A 20870-nucleotide genomic window follows, 5' to 3' on the forward strand; every position below is an offset into this window, starting at 1 on the left:
CTGCATCTGATCGATTAAAAAGCTAAAAAAGACAAACCCAAGATCATAGAGCTAGTTAGGGATGGTGCCAAGTGAAAAAGCTAAGTGTCTTAGATTTAATTTATCGATATTTCCATAACTCCATGGTTTAGTAAATTATTGAGAATGCCTCCTATTTTTCAGTAGTAACAACTTCATAAATATACACAAATATACGTGTAACTGGCATGTAGTGAATGAAGAGATAAGCCACAGAACCTAAAAAAGTACACACCCAGAATTTGTAAATAGAGGTGAAAGTAATCAAATTATCTATAATAAGATACAACAAATATGAACATTAATCAGATAAGATTAGCTAGGAAAAAAGTTGTGTGTTGTTGTTTAGACTACTGTTTCCTCAAAATCACTAATGAACTCAGAGTGCCTCCCAAAAAAGGAGTCTGATATTTAAAATGTAACTAATCAAAATAAATCAAATTATTGAAGTGTTTTATGTTAGTCATAATATATACAGACATTCTGATACTGAAAAAGAGATAATGACAAATTTTCAATATATATATAGAACTGTTCAAGGGAGACATGGCGCCTGTTTTGCAGTTGGTTGGTTTGTTGATAGAAGCAGAGTGATTTTCCAGGCTTCATAGTTTAGAGGAAACATCCTGCAAATCTGCTCAATTCCCTTTATCTGGTTCTAAATTCCCAGAGCAATCTTTCCATTACTAATTTGGCTTCCCATGTCTTTTAGTTTCCAGAAGGAGTAATCTTGGATATCTGACATAAGCATCCCAGGTTATGGTGGGAAATATTTATCCAAAAATATTAAGGACTTAGAAACTAATAAACTCGGATTACTTAGTTCATTACATTTATTTAAAAATCTACCACCCTGTAAATTTAATTAAACCCCAACTATCTTATATTGAAATTTACTGTGTATGTTTTACATCTGTTACTAAACTGAAAATTCTATTATGGTACTATATACAGCAAGCAATAGCAAGTGCTCAACACATACTTTTAGACAAATAAAGTAAGTGAGTGAGTGCATTTAGACGGTCAAAGTTTTGAGAAAGAAATGAGAATGACTAAGAAAATCAGAGGATTTCATCACTGACAAACCTCTGCAACCACGGTAATGCTGATGCTTGCTTGATACGTTCCCTCACAATTTACAAGAACTTCTGCGTACTATTTCATGAGACCCTTGGAAGCAATCCGACGAAATAAGGACGCAAATACTATTCTTCCCCAGATGAGGAAACCAAGGCTCACAGAGGTCCATGGCTTACCTAATGACCACTCAGACCACTAGGGGAGTAATGGTAAAAGCAGGAATCAAACTCCTGCTTTGATTCCCCGACCAAGTCAGTCTTTTGCTAAAGGTCAGGTGGCATAGCAGCAAAGACGGTGATGTTGCGCCAGAGCATGTTAAGCTGGCGTTATTTAAACACTTCTGACCCAAGATCAGGACTGGTCCTTATGTATGAGGCAGAGTTGGACCCAAAGGTGGGGGTCAAAGGATTTTAGCTATAGAGAAAAGAACTCAGAAACAGGAATCTGACAATACTATACCAGGTATTCCAAGATCAGTCGCCTGACAGACACTCCCATTGGGATGGAAAAGGAGCCAAACCAGATTAAAAGGGTGATGAGAGATGTAGGAAGAGAATTAGGAGAGAAGAGTGCCAGGGAAGCAAAAGGAAGTTGGAGGTGAGTAGCCATAGTGTCAAAGGTTGCAGTCAGGTCATGGAGGATGAGACCTGACAACTGGCCACTGGATTTGGTGAACAGAAATCACTGCCAACCATAAAGAGGACTCTTTTTTTTTTTAATTAAGATTATGATAGTTAACAACCTTGTGAAATTACAGTTGTACATCATTATGAGTCATGTTGTAGGTGCACCACTTCACCCCGAGTGCCCTCCCCCCACCCCTCCTTTCCCCTGGTAACCACCCGTCAGTTCTTCATAAAGAGGACTCTTTTGGTTACAGTAGTAGAAATGCAAGAAAATGTGAGAGGTAATAAGGAGTTAAGAGAGAATTCTAAATTACACATACAAATCTTGGGAAATCTAGGTATGTTTCACACAAGTTTTACAGTAGCTTAAACATAGTCAGCTCTTTCTAGGGCTCGAAGAGTGCTAACCCAATCCAGAAGATGAGACTAAAGTTAAAAAGTAGATATGGAAGAAGAGTAGGAACATGGACTTTCTTGCTGCTGCTGTTACTACTACTGTTCTTTCATCTGTCAAAGAGGAAAAACTGTTCTTATTGCCCAGAGAGCACGGGAGGCAGGAGGGTAAAAAGGGCACACAGCTCAGCTTGCAAGAGGGCTGAACACAGACAGCCTTTTTCAGATAAAGATTTCCCCAGGACGCCATTAAACTCCCCCTGCAAACAAAAGCTGTAACCGACCCCATTTCACAGAAGAGAAAGGCAAGACACAGAAAAGCCAAGTGAAGCTGAGACAGTGACTGACAGATCAGATTTCCTTCTCATTTCAAGTCCTCTCTCTGCTGATCAGATCTGCTTCTAAACGCCTCTATAAATGTTTCAATGAATCTTATCTTCATGCATTGGATTAGCAAGATCAACTCCCCACTGATAATGCAAAATAACCCTGAAATGTTTCATGCCTCGCTGATAAGCCAGAAACTGAACTTTCTGTCTCCATTTGGACTGTGATGATCGTGATCTTTCACCTCTAGCAAAAATCTTCTCATAGCTATAACTTTAAAGTTAGTAATGAGTGCTTCATTTGCTTTCCAAGCAGATAGAAAACCTTTTTTAAATACACTCAGACTGCCATGACCTTCGTCTATGACTTAAAGAGTTCACCACAGGTAATAATTTTCTTTACTCAGGAGACATTCTTAAATTTTCTTTGAAGAGATTTGGACAATAACCCCATTGATGAAATTAAATACACACACACATGCACACTTTTAACTTGTTACCTTTTTACTATACCTGAAAGCAAAACTTCTCGTTAAAATGTATTTGGAATTCTGCATGACTATGAAAGGGCTGTAAAATCCTTTAACCCTCTAATTAAAATATAATAAAAATGCCAGCTAAATATGTTTACACTAAAAGTAGTACCTGTCTTAACCCCACACCAGGCCAGAGGACACCTAATGATGCCTACAAGATGCAAACACAGTCCAGATCCCCACAGTGAAGTTCTGGCTGTCCCACACAGTTGAGAGGGGCTGAAACTCAGTTGGGGTGCGTTTGGCTTTTTTCTACACTAAAAAAGGAAAACAATCATTTGATGATATGGGCCATTATAAAGCCATTCCACTCTCTTTGGAATTTTGCCTATTTTTCTGAGGTTTATAACATAAATAGAGGTTTTGAATAGTGTAATATCACACTAAATGTGGGCTTCTCCAAGGCAGGCACCAGATCTTATCTTCCTTTTTTATTCCCTGTGGTAAAAGACAGTGTCTACATAAAGTGGGTGCCTAACTGCTAGCTGACTATCACACCCTATTTCTAAAGCTGGATGGTGGGCACAGCAGTGGTTATTATTATACTTTAAAGTATATACACGTGTTTTACTCATCTTTTGTAGATACGGTAGATTTCACAATTTTAAACAGAAGGAGATTCCTGAGGCCCATTCATCACACATTCTAATTCAACAGGTCTAAAGTGCAGGTAAGGAATTTATGATTATTTTTCCTAACCACCCCAGGTAATGTCAGTGTGGGTAATCTATGGAATTCACTTTGAAAAACAAAAAAATAAATAAACCAACATAAATAACACACCTGTAATCAGTACACTGCTATTAGTGGTGAAGGTGTCTTATTTTCATGGTTCAAATTACCAGGCTTAGCCTTAAACACAGATAACAGAGTTCAGCATAAAATATTACTGTCAGATATGACTGGAAATTCTTTCCTAACTTGTGTTGATTTTTATCTATTATGATTCACAACTCTTTTCTTTTTCTTTTTTCCTTCAGAGATCTGGATGAAGAAATCCTTGATTATATTTCTCTCCCACTTGGTTTAATACCCAGACTTACAAAATTTTACACAGTTATATAGCTTTGCAACTTTACTCAAAGAATTAAAACCTTGTATTCACTTCACATTTTTAGGTAATGGCTTTTAGCTGAGTCCTTCTCTTTCTCAGCTTGCAAAAGAAGAAATATTGAGGTAAAAGAAGATGGTACAAACCCTATCTTTCTTGATTTTGCATAAAATACCAGTATAAGTGATAGAGAAATGAAACATCTCTATAACAACAGCATGAAAACTACATAACTCTTTCTCTCCAAACTTAAGGAAATACTTTTCTAGTTTCTTAAAAAAGCAACTTCTTTTATAAAACAAATCCCCATGATAGTTACTACGAGGCAGAAGTTACTTGAATTTAAATACAACGATTATCCCTTAGCAAGTCCCAAAAGGTTGAAAACCTTTGTGAGACTTTTGGGGGAAAAGTCATATTTTTTTAATCACAGAACTTTACATTTGGAACAGAAAATTTAAACCAAATAAATGAATACAGTTTTAAACTAAGAATAAGTGTTTATCCTATGTCTCTCATGTTAGAATAAAATAGAAAACATTTTGATCTATCTTCTTTCTTATATTTGGCAACTAAATTAGGGTTCAGCAAGTCTTATTACTTTTTCTATTATTTAACAAAGGGACTAAAACCGCATCCACACACACACACACACACACACACACACACACACACGTGCGCGCAACTACCATCACCACTAATCAGACCATGTCAATACCACACTCTACAATCTTGCATTTTTGAAAAGCTGCATTTAAAACATTGGAATGAATAAATAACAATCATAAAAAAGAAAGAACCTAACCATGTTTCCAATATTTAAATGAAAGTAGTTTAAAATTTAAAGGCCACAAAATAAGACTGTAGTCAGCTATACCCTTAAACAGTCTTATTTTAATACCTAAAGCATAAGCCAGCATTCCAGCATTTCCGCATAGTTATGCACATATATTGAGTTCCTTCTGCTGCTAAAAATTATTATAAATTCTATTTGGCTCACTAGAACAGAAACAACCTAAGTTATAAAAACAGAAATTGTTTTTTAACTTTAACAAAAAGTAACAAGGCTATTTCTCACCATAGTACAAGCTGTGAGATTAAGGAATGCAATAACCTTCGATCCATGACAAAACTTTTTGGTAACTAAGAGTTTTACAGAAAAAGCATTTAAAATGAAAATTGTATAAGTAACAGAAAAAATTGCCTCCTAAATTATATAACAACTTTGCAAAATAAAAATACGAGAATCATTTCAAATGACACTATTTTATCTGCATACATCCCCAAATCATTAAATATAAACATGCTACACACTCACTCACTTTCCTTAATACATGAGAGCATATACTAAACATGTGTATATATATGAAAGATGTATATATAAATACATGATAGAATAAACTAAACGTAAAGAAGTTTACAGAAAATCTGGAAGGGAAAAAGTTTTCTTACATGTCATAAACACTGCAAAGAATAGTCAGTTTGAAAGGACTGTGCAACATGAAAGTGTGCTCCAGCCAATCTTCCTACCATGTTGAAACCCATGAGGGTAAAGAGCCACTGCGTGCAAGGCAGAGCAGAGAATCACAGAGAACTAGAGCCAAAACCTTCACCCAATGGCATCTGACACTGGACTCAACTTTTGGACCTCTTCATTTACAGGCACCAATAAATTCACTTCCCATGCTGAGATTAGATTTTCCAATATATTATACAAAAAATTAACCTTCCCTTACATTTACTTCAACAAAAGCCTATATTCAGTTACCTTATAATATTATTTTAGAAAAACATTAAACTTAAAATTATCTAATATCTTTAGTTACAGATCATTTTCTTCTATAATCTGAAATAAATGTAAAATAGTTTACTCATTTTACATCAGATGATATGATCAAACTGGACTTTGCAAGCTCAATGTTCAATATTTATGAAAAATTGTATCTTACTCCCCAGGATTACAAAAATGCTTGATAGTCATGAAGTTGCACAACATAAACATTTAAACAACTAGACCAATGATATGAGAACACAAAGGAGATATTAGTAAATTCAACATTATTAACATGTGACATTAATGTAAATAATTTAAATATCTACTGGAGAATGAACATGTAAAGACACTTTATAATGCTATATGTTAACATCAAGAAAATGAGTGAACTTTGAACTTCTGCCAAAAGTCATTTGTGAGAACAAAAAGGACTTTTTTTAGTCTTAAAGCTCCTAAGGGAAATCACATTAGAAAAAAAGAGATAAATGACACCTTTAAGCCAATTAACACTGGTCTCAGATATACCAAAAAAGACCTTTTTCTCAAATTCTTTCAAAGCAATAGAAAGATAATCAAAGCAAGCACTAGTCCAAGACTTCTATAACTCCGCTAGCTCACTAATTACATGGCAACTGAAAAAAACTACCTGGCGTAATGAAAACAACCTGCCAATTCCATTCCCACACCAAGAAGCTAAGTGTGGCTAAGAGGAAACATACAACCAGGATGCCTGTCTTTACTTTAAATGCATGACTATGGATCTTTGCTGGATCCTTAGTGCTTCCTAGCAAGGCAACCATACTCTCCAGTTAATTCACTCTCCTCACCTAGATGGCAAGTGTACATTTTCTCCTCTCACCTCAAACATTAACGTTATTAACGTTATCATCACTCTCAGAAGTTGAGAAAAAATAAAAGTCATCAGAAGAGAACTCCCAAGTGCACCCCTTCTGTCCATCGACATGGGTCTATATTCACACACTCTGCCTTCCTTCCTGTTTTTATGATTGAGCAGTCCAAGCTCATACAACCCGACAGCATTCTCTTCCACTTGACCAAATAAATGACTCCAGCGCTCCCTCTTAAATCAACAGCTCCCTCTCTACTGTAAAATTCTGATCATGATAGAAACATGCTGTCATTTCCGCATTTTAAAAAATGTTGACCACACATCCCCTTTGAAATACAGCCCCATTTCTCTCTTCCATTTTATCACAAAGGACCTCAAAACAATTGTCTATACCTCTTGTCTCTAATTCCTCTCTTCCGATTTTTCCTTTAGCCCACTCCAAACAAGATTTTGCTCCTACACTCCACCAAAACCACTCTGATCAGGGTTACCAATAACCTCCATGCAGCTTAGTTCAATGGTTGATTCTTAGAAGTCATCTTACACAACTTATATCAGCAGAATTTGACACAGCTGATGATACCCTCCTCTTTCAAACACCTTCTCCACCTGCCTTCCAGATACCACACTCTAGTTTTTCCTTTTAACTATTATGCTTTCCCTGTTGCCTTTGCTGGTTACTCCTTATTATTCTAAGCTCTTAATGTGGGAGGGTCCCAGGGTTCAGTCCTTGAACCTCTTCTCTTTTCTATCTATGCTCTCTCCCCAAGAAATCTCATCCAATCTTTGCTTTAAATATCATTTATTCACTGATGACGCCCTAATTTATATCTCCAGTTTCAGCCACTCCCTGAACTCTCAACTCTTGTATCTCTAATTGCTTAGTGACATTTCCATTTGGATATGCAATGGGCATTTTAACACATCAAAAAAACAAACTCTTGATCTTTACCCATTACAAGTATCACCAATATCCAGTTCTCCTCTCCTTCAGGGCGCACAAATGACAACACATCATAAGGCCACATGACTTATTCAGGCCAATTTAATGTGCAGAAATGCCATGTATCACTTCCAGCCTGGACAGTGAAGAGCCCATTTGTGATCCTCCAATCTCTCTCTTTCCCTTCTGTGGCAACTGAAAATGCTCTGTGCTCCATGCAGATGGTGTACCTTCAAGATATGATGCCTCCACCAACTAGTCTTCCTTAGTGAAGGCAAAGACCTTCCCACTGACCCACATGGGACATGTACCATTTGCAAGAAATAAACCGATATGGGGCTGGCCCCGTGGCCGAGTGGTTAAGTTCACGCGCTCCGCTGCAGGCGGCCCAGTGTTTCGTCGGTTCGAATCCTGGGCGCGGACATGGCACTGCTCATCAAACCATGCTGAGGCAGCGTCCCACATGCCACAACTACAAGGACCCACAACGAAGAATATACAACTGTGTACTTGGGGGCTTTGGGGAGAAAAAATAAAATAAAATCTTTAAAAAAAAAAAAAAGAAAGAAACCGATATGTTTAATCACGGCGATTTTGATCTTGAGACTTTGTAGCTCTTTGTTATCACAGCATAGCCTCACCTACCCAGACTAATATCCCCCAAACCTGCTCTCACATAGTACTCTTCTCCATGTCAGCAATTCCATTCTTTCAGCTGCTCAGTCAAAAACCTTAGAGTCATTCTTGACCCCTCTCTTTCTCTAATATCTCACATCCAATTCATCAGCATATCCTGTACCTTCATCATACATCCAGAATCCAACCACCTTTACTAGCTCCACTACCATCTTGCTCTTAAAAAGACACTGGCAAGAAAGTGAAGACAAGCCACAGACTGGGAGAAAATATTTACACTATTTACAAAATGTATATCTAAAAATATTTACAAATATATATCTAATGCATATCTGATGAATAACTTGTATCCAGAATATATAAAACTCTCATAGCTCATCAACAAGAGAACAAACCACCTGATTTAAAAAAAGCAAAAGATTTATTAGACATTTCACCAAAGAAGACATGGATATCAAATAAGCACAAGAAAAGATAATAATGCTCAATGTTATTAGTCACTGGGAAATGTAAATTAAGTAAAACACTGAACACATATTAAAATGGCTAAAATTAAAAAGACTGACAATACCAAGTGTCGATGAGATGTGGAACACTGGAACTCTCATACACTGCTGATTGAAATATAAACTGGTACAACCACTTTGGAAAACAGTTTGGCAATTACTTTAAAAAGTTAAACATACACCTGTGGCAAAAGAAGAGTGCTTATATATTGACAGAAATGGTCTACTTCAGAAGCTATTTGTAGATGATTAATAACTATTTACTGGTGATTCTTCTCTTGGTTGAAAGGTGCTAAAACATATACCTCCAGATGATCCAGACCTTCCACTCCTTAGATTCCCAAGATTAATGCAAGTATACATTGCATTAAAGCTTTGTACACAAATATTCATAGCCCCAAACTGGAAAGTGCCCAAATGTCCATCAACAAGTGAATGGATAAACAAACTCTGGTATATCCATACAAAATAATACTACTCAGTAATAAAAAGGACTGAACCACTGATCCACACAACACAGATGAATCTCAAAATAATTATGCTGAGTAAAGAAGCAATAAAGGAAAAAAAGGAGAGTACACACTGTATACTTCCATTAAATAAAACTCTAGAAAATGCAAACTAATCTATAGTGACAGAAAATACATCACTGGTTGCCTGGGTAAGACAGATGCAAAGAAGGGCAGGAGCAAGCAATTTACCAAGGGGGAACAGGGAGACTTTTGAAGGCAATGGATATGTTCACTATCTTGATTGTGGTGATGGTTTCACAGGTGTATGCCTATGTCAAAACATTAAAGTGTTTAAATTTGTGCAGTTCATTGTATTTCAATGATAATTCAATAAACCTGCTTTTAAAAAGAATATAGTAGCTGCTCAATAAATATTTTTAGACTGAATAAAGTGGACAAAAATGAAAATAGATGCTAAGAAAGCAAAATCCTAAGAATGAACTGAAGTAGGAGCCCCTTATATCTTCCCTCATCAATAGTATTCTTTTCTGAATGAGAGCATATAAGTGGAAAAGGAGGAATAAGCTGTTATAAAGCAAAGTCCCTCGGTATAAAGTTGTAGGGTCTTTCAAGCATGAAGAACCACCTGTAAGTAGCTCCTGAAATGGACAATCACTATCCCAGAAACAAGCACTCTTCTTTCGCCATAGTCCTCTAGCAGTTGAACAATGTCTTTGAACTCATATAGAAACCTCATCTCATATCTCCTTTTTATATCATCTTCACTTGCCATTAAACTTATATCAACCCTTTTTCCATGAATTTAGTTTGCTGTAAAGTTTTTCCCCACCCTGAGGAAGATTCGCCCTGAGCTAACAGCTGTTGCCAATCTTCCTCTTTTTTCTTTTTTTTGCTTGAGGAAAATTAGCCCTGAGCTAACATTCATGCCAATCTTCCTCTATTTTGTATGTGGGACGCCGCCACAGCATGGGTGACAAGTGCCGTAGGTCCACGCCTGCAATCTGAACACGAGAACCCAGACCACCGAAGCAGAACACATGGAACTTTAACCACTCGGGCACAGGGCTAGCCCCTGCTGCAAATTTTTTAAGAGCTATGGAATGGCCATAGTGAGTGTCCTCAGTTTGTGAGTCTTGGATAAAGTCCCTTTCCATGGATTCCTGGTCCTCTGTCTCCCAATTTCCCACTGAGGTAGAAAAATCACCATCTCTATTTCATTCACCTCCCTTGCTCTTCTCTTTGAAATCCTAAATTCCACTTCTCATCATCAATTTTAGCATCATCCTAATATATGAACACACGTGCTTCTTTCATAAGCTGCTATGGTTATGCATTTTCTGTAACATGACTCCTTTCTCATAAAATAATATAAAATAAAGGCACAGCACCCACTAATGTTTAAATAAAGTCAGCCCCATGACTCACCTCATTCCCACCAACTGCCTTGGTTAAAATCACTGCAGAAGACACAGGGGGAGGCATGCAACCTACTGTCTGCAAACTGAAAAAGAAAAGAAAATGCAATCATAAGTAGGTTTTCTTTTCCAATTATAAATAGTTTCTTCACACATTCATTCTAAAATAGCAGAGCTGAGTAAACGAAAATAGGAGAATGTTTATTGATGCACACACCCTGTTGAGTTGAGACAATTCTTTATGAGGCAACATGGCAGATGCTGCAAATGCATGGGGAAGCTCTGGTTCCATCCACAAGGTTGGGTGATTTTATTTTTTTAATTATTTAAGCTCTTAGCATACAATTCAAAAAACAGTCGAGTTATAGTGAGTGTAGTCACTGAAAGATAACCAAAATGGTTAATCATTTGGTAAGTGTATATAATTTTAGCTTACTTTCAGGCATTTTTTCCTTACATTTTTTGTAGGAAGTCTCTTGGCACAAATAAAATTTTAAAACCACTTCCAAAGTTCAAAAATACCTAAGAAAACACAAGCTTACATTTGCTGATTCTTTCTATAAAACAGTAATTCTCAAACTTTCATCTCATAAAAGACATTCTCATGTTGTTGTAATATCATTATAGAAATAGGCACGACACAATCATATACTTCTTGGATTCAGACTCTGTTGTAAACTCTAGTGTCCATTCTAAATTTAGTTTTTATTAAACTATGTGTGTACTCCCCAGATCATGTCTTAGTTTAGGAGAGAAAATACATTGCATGACAAGCAAAATTACGAGTAGCAAATCTAAGTACTAAAGATAAAAAACATTACCCAGCATTCATATAGAATATACATTCTGGGGATAGTGAGTAGCTGGCCCAACTAAAGTGGAAAATTTATACAGGGAACAGAGAACACAGACTAATATTTGACTAATATTTGGAATGTAGGATTACAGATGATTTTCATTCACTTTTATAATAATGTATTGGCTAAATATTCTGCAATGAGTTTATATTAGCTCTGGAATAAGAAAAAAATAAAAGTTTTAATTCATTTTGACTGAAAACGTAAGAAAACACCTTTCATGGAATTCTCAGCTCAATTCAATTCCATATAGTCTTCTTTTAAGGTCTGTTTTCCCAAGTGATGCTAAAGTAGTCTGTCTGATTATGAATTCCCAATCTCTGAGCCTTCCTTATGATTATCACAATCGTCAATAATACTCACTGAGCATTTACCATTTGTAGTAGATACTGTTCTAGACACTTTACTCATTTATTCCTCACAAGTATTTAAGATCATTATTATTCTTATTTCACTGAAAACTGAAGTTAAGAAAGAAGTTAAATAACTTGCCCAAACTCACAAAGCCTCCTATCTAGGGTTAAACTCTTATGCTGGAATCTGTGCTCAAAGACTTATCTAGGCCTACTCCTCCGGCCCTCTGCCTTCTGTTTCCCCTACCACCAATACTAGGGTCAGGTCCTCTCAGGTATTTTCTATTTTTCTAGCTTTTTCAATCTTTTCTTCTCTTCTGGCTCCTTCCCTTCTATGTACAAAGAAGCAGAGTTTTCCCTATCTTAAAAACAGAAAGAAAAAATAAAGCCCTAAACTACACATTGATACATATACATATATCTTCTATATGTAGGACACTACACAAGGGTATAAAAATAAAGCATAAGACATCATTCCTGCCTTCAAGGAGGCAGAAGATTCAACACATAAATGTAGATAACCAACCTCAAAATTAGCACTGTTGCCTCTTCAAGATGTAATGCTACTTTTTTCATTGTGGCTCACAGCTGACCTTCTTTAAAGAATGCTCCACTTCCATCACCCCAAAAAGCTCATTATCTTTTCACTTCCCAAGAATCTGACTTACACCCCTTCTGCTAGTAAAAGCAGTTACCTTAAAAGTTAACGACTGATCTCCTATTCACCAAATCCAATTGTGTTTTGCCTGTATTCATTCTCCTTACCTTCTTGCTTCTCAAAGCACTCTGTGCTCTTGGTTATCAGAGTACTTCACCATTCTAATCTATCTCCTATCTTTTAAGCCAGCCCATTCTAGTTTTTCTGCTCACTCTCCTACCTTCTTCTCAATCTCATTTTCAAATCTGAATCTGTAGGAATACTTTCAAATTTACATTTCTAGCCCTACCCACCATTTCCAAATTTGTAGTTGCCTATGACTGCCACTTCAAGCTAAACATGTCTAATGTTGAATTTATAGATTTTCTGAAAAGTCAATTTTGCCACTCAATTTACCTATTTCTGTCAATGGGACAGTTTTTTCCTAATGATCCAGTTTGAAACTTTGTGGAGTTATATGTGGCTCCACTCACTCCTCATCAATCAATCAATCATCACAACTAATTTTCCATGACTGTTGCCATCACCTCTCTTCTGATGTTTTTCATCCACGTCTGGACATTTCCAAATGCCTAGTGAATAGTCTTTCTACCTCCACTCTTTCCCTGTAACATAACAAGGTAAGGAGTATGTGCTCAGAATGTATTTATTTTAATGACCTAAACATGATCCTGATGTAGAAGTCTGCAGCTCCCTCAAGTTAACATACTAAGTGTGTACTCTCAAATTGGGGAGGGGAAGGGAGAAAAAGTGAGCTAGGAAGAGCTTTCTCTAAGTGAGTCAGGCTAAGTTTGTAATCCTTTAAGTTTAATATCCTGAGGTGAAAATTGTATGCTTGATTTATTAGCACACTGAGATTGAATGTGCGAGCCCTGCTCTACCCTACCTATATATCCAGTACAATGCTATTAGATTAATCTTCCTTAATGACTACTTTTTAGTATGCTGTTCTCTTGTTTAGCACATTCAAGAACTCTCCATCACCTACAGATTCAAACCCAGACTCCTCAGCCCAATAGTTTCAGCCTTCTGCAACTTGGCCTTAAGGAAATTTTTTATCTTTGTCTCCCACTAATGCCTCATTTTTGAACTCTCTACTTCAGGAGTACACAACCCCTTGCTGAATCTCTTACCCTTTAACTGATTATATCACTCATCTGACAAATCATATGCTGCCCCATTTTGGTTGGTTACTATTTTATATATATGTCCTACACATCTAACTAAATTGGAGGTTCCCTGAATAGAAGGAAAACAAATTAATATCTTCCTATTTCTTGACTGCTCTATACATGGCAGATACTCAGTAACTATTGGCTAACACACATCATACACTGTTGCTCTAAAATGATGTCATCATATTTATGTGGCATTTTATGCTTTCCAGTGAAATTTTAAGTTCATTCTCTCAAATTCAGTCTGGCCAAAACAGCAGTCTTGATTTCCTTCTCTCATCCTAACCTGTTTCTCCCCAGCTAAGTAAATGGTGCCACCAATTACCCAGTGGCTCACACCCCAAATCCAGAGTCATACTTGATTTCTCTCTGTCCTTCTCTCTCCACATCCTATCCATCCATGGGTTCTGAGAGCTCTAATTTTACTTTATTTTAATTAATTAACTTATTTTTTGGCCCTGAGTTAACATCTGTTGCCAATCTTCCTCTTTTTTTTCCTCCCAAAGCCCCAGTACATAGCAGTATATACTAGTTGTAGGTCATTCTAGTTCTTCTATGTGGGAGGCCACCACAGCATGGCTTGATGAGCAGTGTGTAGGTCCACACCCAGGATCCAAACCGGCGAACCCCGGGCTGCCGAAGCAGAGCATGCAAACTTAACCACTCGGCCATGGGGCCAGCCCCTCTAATTTTAAAATATATCCTCCACACATCCATCTCTCTCTACTGCATGGCTACCTCACCACACTAGCCTCCAAGATCGTCTCCTAACTTTCTCTCAGGCCCTTCTAGTATCTATTCTCCACACAGTAGCCAGAAGAATCATTTGCAAATATAAATCAGACCACATCACTCTCTCATTTAAATCTCTCCAGTAGTGCCCTGTAGCACTCAGAATAGAATCTGAATGTTTTACCATTGCCTATAAGGCTCTGCATGTCCTCGCTCCTGCCCACCTTTCCAACTCCAAGTCATATTATTCATCCTCTATCTCACCAGGCTTTGGCCATCATGTTGCTTTCCTGACCTTGGAACACACCAGGCTTGTTCCTGCCTTGCAGCCCTTGCACATTCCGTTTCCTTTGCTTAGAATATTCTGCCCCCACAACTCTGCACTCTAAATTAATCACCAGCCTGCCCACCTGACCACTTTCAACATATCATACTGTTTTACCTCACATCACTTATCTCTGTCTTGATCCTCTATTTACGTGTTTATTACACTCACACCCAGAGGCTCTTCAATGTGCAAAACTAACAGGTACTTTGCCAATTTTGTTCACTGTTGTTTCTCTAATACCTGTAATAATTCCTGGCACATGGTAGGAGCTAAATAAATGAGATGAATAAATGAATGAATAAGTGATCTCAGTTGATAACTTCAACATCGTTATTAGGCAGGCATTAAAAATATGATTATCCTCACTTTATGGACAGGGAAATTGAGGATCAAAATTATTAAATGACTTTCCTCAAAGTCACAAGGCAAGTTAGGGACAGGGTCAGAACGCAATCTTCGGGTTTTAAGTTCAGTGTTTTAGCTATTATACTATAATGTTAAAATATGGTTAGTTTTAAACTACTTCAAATAATTTTTAAAAATCATTAAATCCTCCTAATAAACAGGGCAACACTTTTAATAGGGGAAAAGATTCTAACAAAAATCTATTGTTAAATCAACTATCCCATCAAACATAAAACAGAACTGGTGAAAAATTAAACGTTTGTCTCCTACGTATTTTTTCCTTTTTATAAATTTTAAAAACATATATTATATTCAGCTGTTATCTGTATACATTTGGTAAAATACAGAATGCAGAAGTTAAAGCATCCAATTGACAGCCTACATTATACACATGCATACAGATCTTACATCCTCTAGTAGCTTCCATTTTTCTACCAATACAACTCACTTAAATTCCCAGAAAAGTCTCCATCCTAGAACCTTAAGATTAAGCATGAGGGAATATTTTACGATTCTATTATAAAATTCTTTGATGAACCTCCTTGATGAAATACTATCATTTTAAAGGATAATAAAAACGTTAAAAGTGCTTTTATTTCCTTATATGACACATAAGCCTTTTTGTACACAGTTGCCACAGAAACAATAACGTCACTAGATGCCTCATTAAAAGTGGACCCTTCAAAACATTTAGACATACCCTTTTAAGAGCCATTCATTGATGGGTGTGATTGATAAAAGTTGAAGAAAAAGCCATATTGCTGCTGGGAAGAATGCAAGTGTAAAGATCTGAATAAAAAGATGCAGTTTTATATGCACCAAAGCACTGGTGAGTTCCTGTAAAAATGAAGGACAAAAATAACAAAGGTAAGAACACTATTTCTGAAGAGAGACTGCTACTAAAATAACATCACATGAATTAATTTTTTTCTACTGAGATATAATTGACATATTATATTAGTTCCAGGTATATGACATAATGATTTGACATTTGCATATGTTGTAAAATGATCACCACAATGTTTAGTTAACATCCATCAATTTGGAGTTATTTCATAGCTAAAATTTTTACCTATAAGTATATGCGTGAGACAGACTTTAAGGAAAAACAAGTTATTTGTGATGATTATAAAGTATTTTTATATAAAATTTCTGAAATATTCTAATTTCTTCTGAACAAACAATATACCTTAAGAATTCAGATTTTTAAAATTCTGGACCAGGACTAAGCTAATAACATTTACACTAGATTTGAGGATTATTGACATTGTAAACAAACACATATGTTAACTACCTAATTTACTATGATAACCTCTATTCATTACACCAGACCTAGCAAGGCCTCAATTTGGCAAGATATTACTAAATCTACACACAAACCATATATATATTTTTTTCCTCCCCTGAGGAAGACGGGCCCTGAGCTAACATCTGCTGCCAATCTTCCTCCATTTTTGCTTGAGGAAGATTAGCCCTGAGCTAACATCCATGCCAATCTTCCTCTGTTTTGTATGTGGGTCACCACCACAGCATAGCTGACAAGTGATAGAGGTCAGCAACTAAATAATTTAAGAGAGAAACAAAGTGTTAAGAACTATTAAAAGCCATGTTAAAACTGCGTCGACAAGGCTGTAAGAGTATGAAGTCTCTCTCTACTTAACCAATAGAATGTAAATTGGCACAACCTACAGAGAACAATCTGGCAATTCATTCCTTCATTCAATTACTTCTGAGCACCTGCCATCATTCTAGGTACTTAGAATATCTATCACAACTTAAACTACACATATCATTTGACCTAGCTATTCCACTTCTAGGAATTAATCTTTCACACATGGTCCCAGATGTGGGAAATGACAAATTTTTAGGTTACCCTTTGCAGCATGTTTGTAATAGCAAAACCTTGAAAATTACCTAAATGTCCACTAATAGAGGACCAAGAAAATATCATGACACATTCATAAAATGGAATACTTTTCAGGATATAAAAAGAAACAATGAGTTCTTTATGTGTTGACATGAAGCAATTGCCAAGATATGCTTTTTGAGTAAAATAAGGAAAGGTGACAAACAGGATAAAATACCACAGTTTGAGGGGGTAAAATACACATATGTGTGTTCTGCACAGAATATCTCCAGAAAGATACAAGGAAACTCTTAACATTGGTTGGCTCCAGAGAAGAGAACTGTATATCTGGTGGAGAGGTGAAAGGAAGACTTTTCATCATATATACTTTTGTACCTTTCAATTTATGTTCATAAAAGTAAGGAAAATGTCAATTACCCTACTTTCAAATACATAAAAATGAAGAAAAATTAAATTACATGAAAAATTATTATACAACGTCACATAGAAAAAGATTATACATGTGTGTATATATGCATATACATACTTGCATATATACACACATATATGTACAATTTAAAAATATATTTTACTTTTAAAATATTCCATATGTAAAAAATATGTTTAGGAAAAAAAGAACTAAAAAACACATAGATGTTAAAAGTAGTTATTTTTATTCTTTCTAACCTTTCTACAACAGGAAAATACTACTTTTGTAATCAGAAAAAAATTATAAAAAGTAAATATCGTTAAAAAATACTAGCTGACCTATTAAATGACAGTAACAATTACATCACATCAGAATAATGGGACAGTAAAAAACCCAGCAAAATGAATCACAAGGGCCTATTATGTTGGGTCATGAGGGTCCTCTTAACAACAGGGAAATAACAGACATGAAGTTTTCCTAAGATTTTTCAAGTGTCAGAAAAACCCAGTGTTATATATTTTCTTTATCTTCTTTACACAACCTTAAAGACAAAATAAGGTAACACTGGAAAAGAAAAATCAATAAACACTATGCAATCCAAAATACTATTATTCTATATATATCCATGTAGAATTTAGGGCCACATACTCAAAATAGATGCCATAATGAATAATTGAAAAGTTGATCCTGCATGAGATTTTGATTATTTACATGTAATACAGGTCAAATCCCATTAAAATAAGCTTAGGCAGATACTCCACACACTGATTACACCAGTCTCACTGACAGCATCAAGAATTGCTTAAAATCAGAGACTCTGGGAAGTAGAAATATTTTCATTACATATCAATTTCCCTTCTAACCCTTATTTGACCTTTATTTGATTCACTTTCTGAGAGTCAGCCTCATAGCTCTGGGCTGGAACCAAGCAGCATGAGCCCAAAGTTAAGAATTTGCTATATTTACTTCTAAGCTAATAGGATTTAAAAAAATAATCCTTTTGGGAAAATAAGAAAAAACCTGTATATCCTATCTGACTCAGGACCCTCTTCAGGCACTACTGAGCTTCCTGTTCCATCTTTGTTTCTATCCCCAGTGTCAAGCACCGTACCTTGTAGCCACAGGCACTTGACAGTAATTTGTTTAAACGAGATCGGTCCTGCCACAGTCTAAGTGACAAATTTTTTGAAACTGTAGGTTTGAAGTTAGCTAATTATAAAATATATTTCAAATGTGACCTTATTTCATTTCAGTACAACAAAATTTCAGAAATCATTTCAACAGGTTATTTCAAAAACTAGAAATCAACAGTCACAAAACTGAAGATTTAGTATTAAATCTTTTTAGCATGAAGTCTTAACACAGAGTTCGTTATAATTTTAATAAATTAACAAAACAAATTTTAGGATACACATCAGTACATCAATATAGGAGTAATACTATATGAAATGTTCAATATAAATCAAACTTGTATGGGACCAATGTAAATGCTCTTAAATAAATTCAAGTCAGTAATAACTTCCTGTCTCCTGTATGCAAAAATGCAGTATTCTAGAACCTAAAAGGATACAAAAATAGTTGTCCCAGCTGAAATTAATTTAAGATTATTAACTAGAAAACAATTAACAACAAGATTGCTACCTCCTAACTTAGAACTGTTAGGTTGCCCAGGAAACTGTCAGGATTTAGAGATGGTTTAACACTACACAATGATGCGATCTAGGGCATCTTAAGTTAACGCATCTTGAAAATGACTTGATGTTGTATTAGTTTGAAAAGGGCATTTGATGGAGGAAAGGGTTTTGATGGCTACTTAGATACCACAGTAAAGCACAGGATCAAGGCATTTCATCATTAGATCCAAACGAGCTGGATGACTCGGAAGGTTTCCTAGGTGCTTACAGAAGAATTTGGTCCTTAGAGAAATGCTGAGAGCTGTGACATTCTTCCTTCTTCGACTCCCGCATCCCATGAAGTTGGCTGCTTTACAGAATAGCATTAAGCAAGAAGCTAAAGGAGTGAGAGAATCAAGTCTCTTGCCAGATTTCCCATGTCATAAGTAACAGCTGGAGCCATTAAGCAGCCACCAGGGGACGTAGTTAGAGCAACGCCCCGAGTAGAGGACTTCGGTAAGGCAGCTGCTCCACAAAGCGCATTAGCCAAGGCCAGCAGGAAGACCTCCAGGGTACATCAGTCCAGCACCACATGAGTGGCAAGTATCTTTCGGTATCACTGGGCCCCACATTCGAGAACCAATAGTAGAACTCAGGTATTGACAGAAAAAGCCTGTGCCCTCCAAGCACTAATCATAGTCCTTTCATATCAATATAATTTAGAAAAACTAGAATTTAACATATTTAAGAAATCCTGTTCCATGTCAGTTATTTTCAGGAGAACAGGTAATTAGTGAGAATATTTAGAGATTCCTGAGACACAATTTATCAGACACTACACAAGGATCTCATCTATAATATCAAAAAAAATGACCCAATGAAAATATTTATATCAAACTGATAACTACAGAACACATAAATTTAGTAAAACTATATTTTTTCCATGTTGCTACCTGGATGATCAAAGAAGGAGGCAACTAAATTTAATCTTCATTCAAATCACACTCAAAATAAAAGAAAATAAACCTAAAATAAGTAAAGGCAAGACATGATGCTGAAACAGAATTTTAACTTTTAATGCCAAAAAATTTCAAAAAAAAGATTTCTTACATAGTAAGATTTCTTTATCTACATAAGAATAAGCATCTGTGAAAGACAACTTTAAAAGTTCTATGCAATTTATTCAAAAGCAAATCAGTATTTTCTCCTCTTTTTCTTCCCTTATAAGTCAAAAGAGAATCATAAATTCTACTCATTCTTCTCTTGGATGTAAAAATGTCTGAATTTTTATAATTCCAAGAGAATGCCATGTTCAGTGACACCTGGATCAGTAAATAACATTGCCTCTATGTCTTCATGTTAGACTGTGACTTAGTAAGAAAAATTCTAATATTTCTCTTAAAACATTTATTAATATTTAATAGATATGCCAGCAAAGAATATACTTTAAAAAAATACTAATTAGTTAAAAATTATAACAGAACAAGCATCACTTGAGCAGCACGAGTCCTGGACACGAAAGATGATCCACAAAAGTTGTGGAAACCTAACCAAACATCAACACCCCGCATGTGCCACGGCAGACACCACTACAGTTACCACCATCGCCTGAGAAGACCTCAAGCAGATGCTCCAGCGCAGTTGCTGTATTAAAAACAAACCCCCATAACCATGCCCGCGGGGTCCATGCCGCTCTACTCTCAAGTTTCCATGATATGAAGGTACAAAACACTAGTCCTCTGCTGACGTCCGAGCTGTCTTCTGTTACAGCGAAGTCTTCAGACTATAGCTACACACGGCTTTACAAAAGGATTCTGAAATTTCAAAACAGTAAGTACAAATTAAA

General features: G+C 36.1%; 1 protein-coding gene across 21 annotated transcripts in view; it reads right to left on the minus strand.

Moving 5' to 3' along the window:
• Window positions 1-20870, minus strand: part of SLC10A7 (solute carrier family 10 member 7) — a 239304-nt gene that overhangs the window by 210918 nt on the left and 7516 nt on the right. For 13 of the 21 annotated variants that reach the window (XR_006525572.2, XM_070504852.1, XM_044767154.2 and 10 more), the window contains exons 3-4: window positions 15836-15972; window positions 10638-10713 (exon numbers count right to left, since the gene is read on the minus strand). Coding sequence is in view for 18 of the 21 variants with exons in the window: in XM_070504852.1 (XP_070360953.1) it covers window positions 10638-10713; window positions 15836-15972 (213 nt within the window). In the remaining 3 variants the exon portion in view is untranslated. The remainder of the gene's footprint in view (window positions 1-10637; window positions 10714-15835; window positions 15973-20870) is intronic. The other 8 variants (XR_011501943.1, XR_011501944.1, XM_070504855.1 and 5 more) reach the window with 1 other exon arrangement.

The sequence above is a fragment of the Equus asinus genome, chromosome 3 (genome assembly GCF_041296235.1).
Source record: "Equus asinus isolate D_3611 breed Donkey chromosome 3, EquAss-T2T_v2, whole genome shotgun sequence".
NCBI lineage: Eukaryota > Metazoa > Chordata > Mammalia > Perissodactyla > Equidae > Equus > Equus asinus.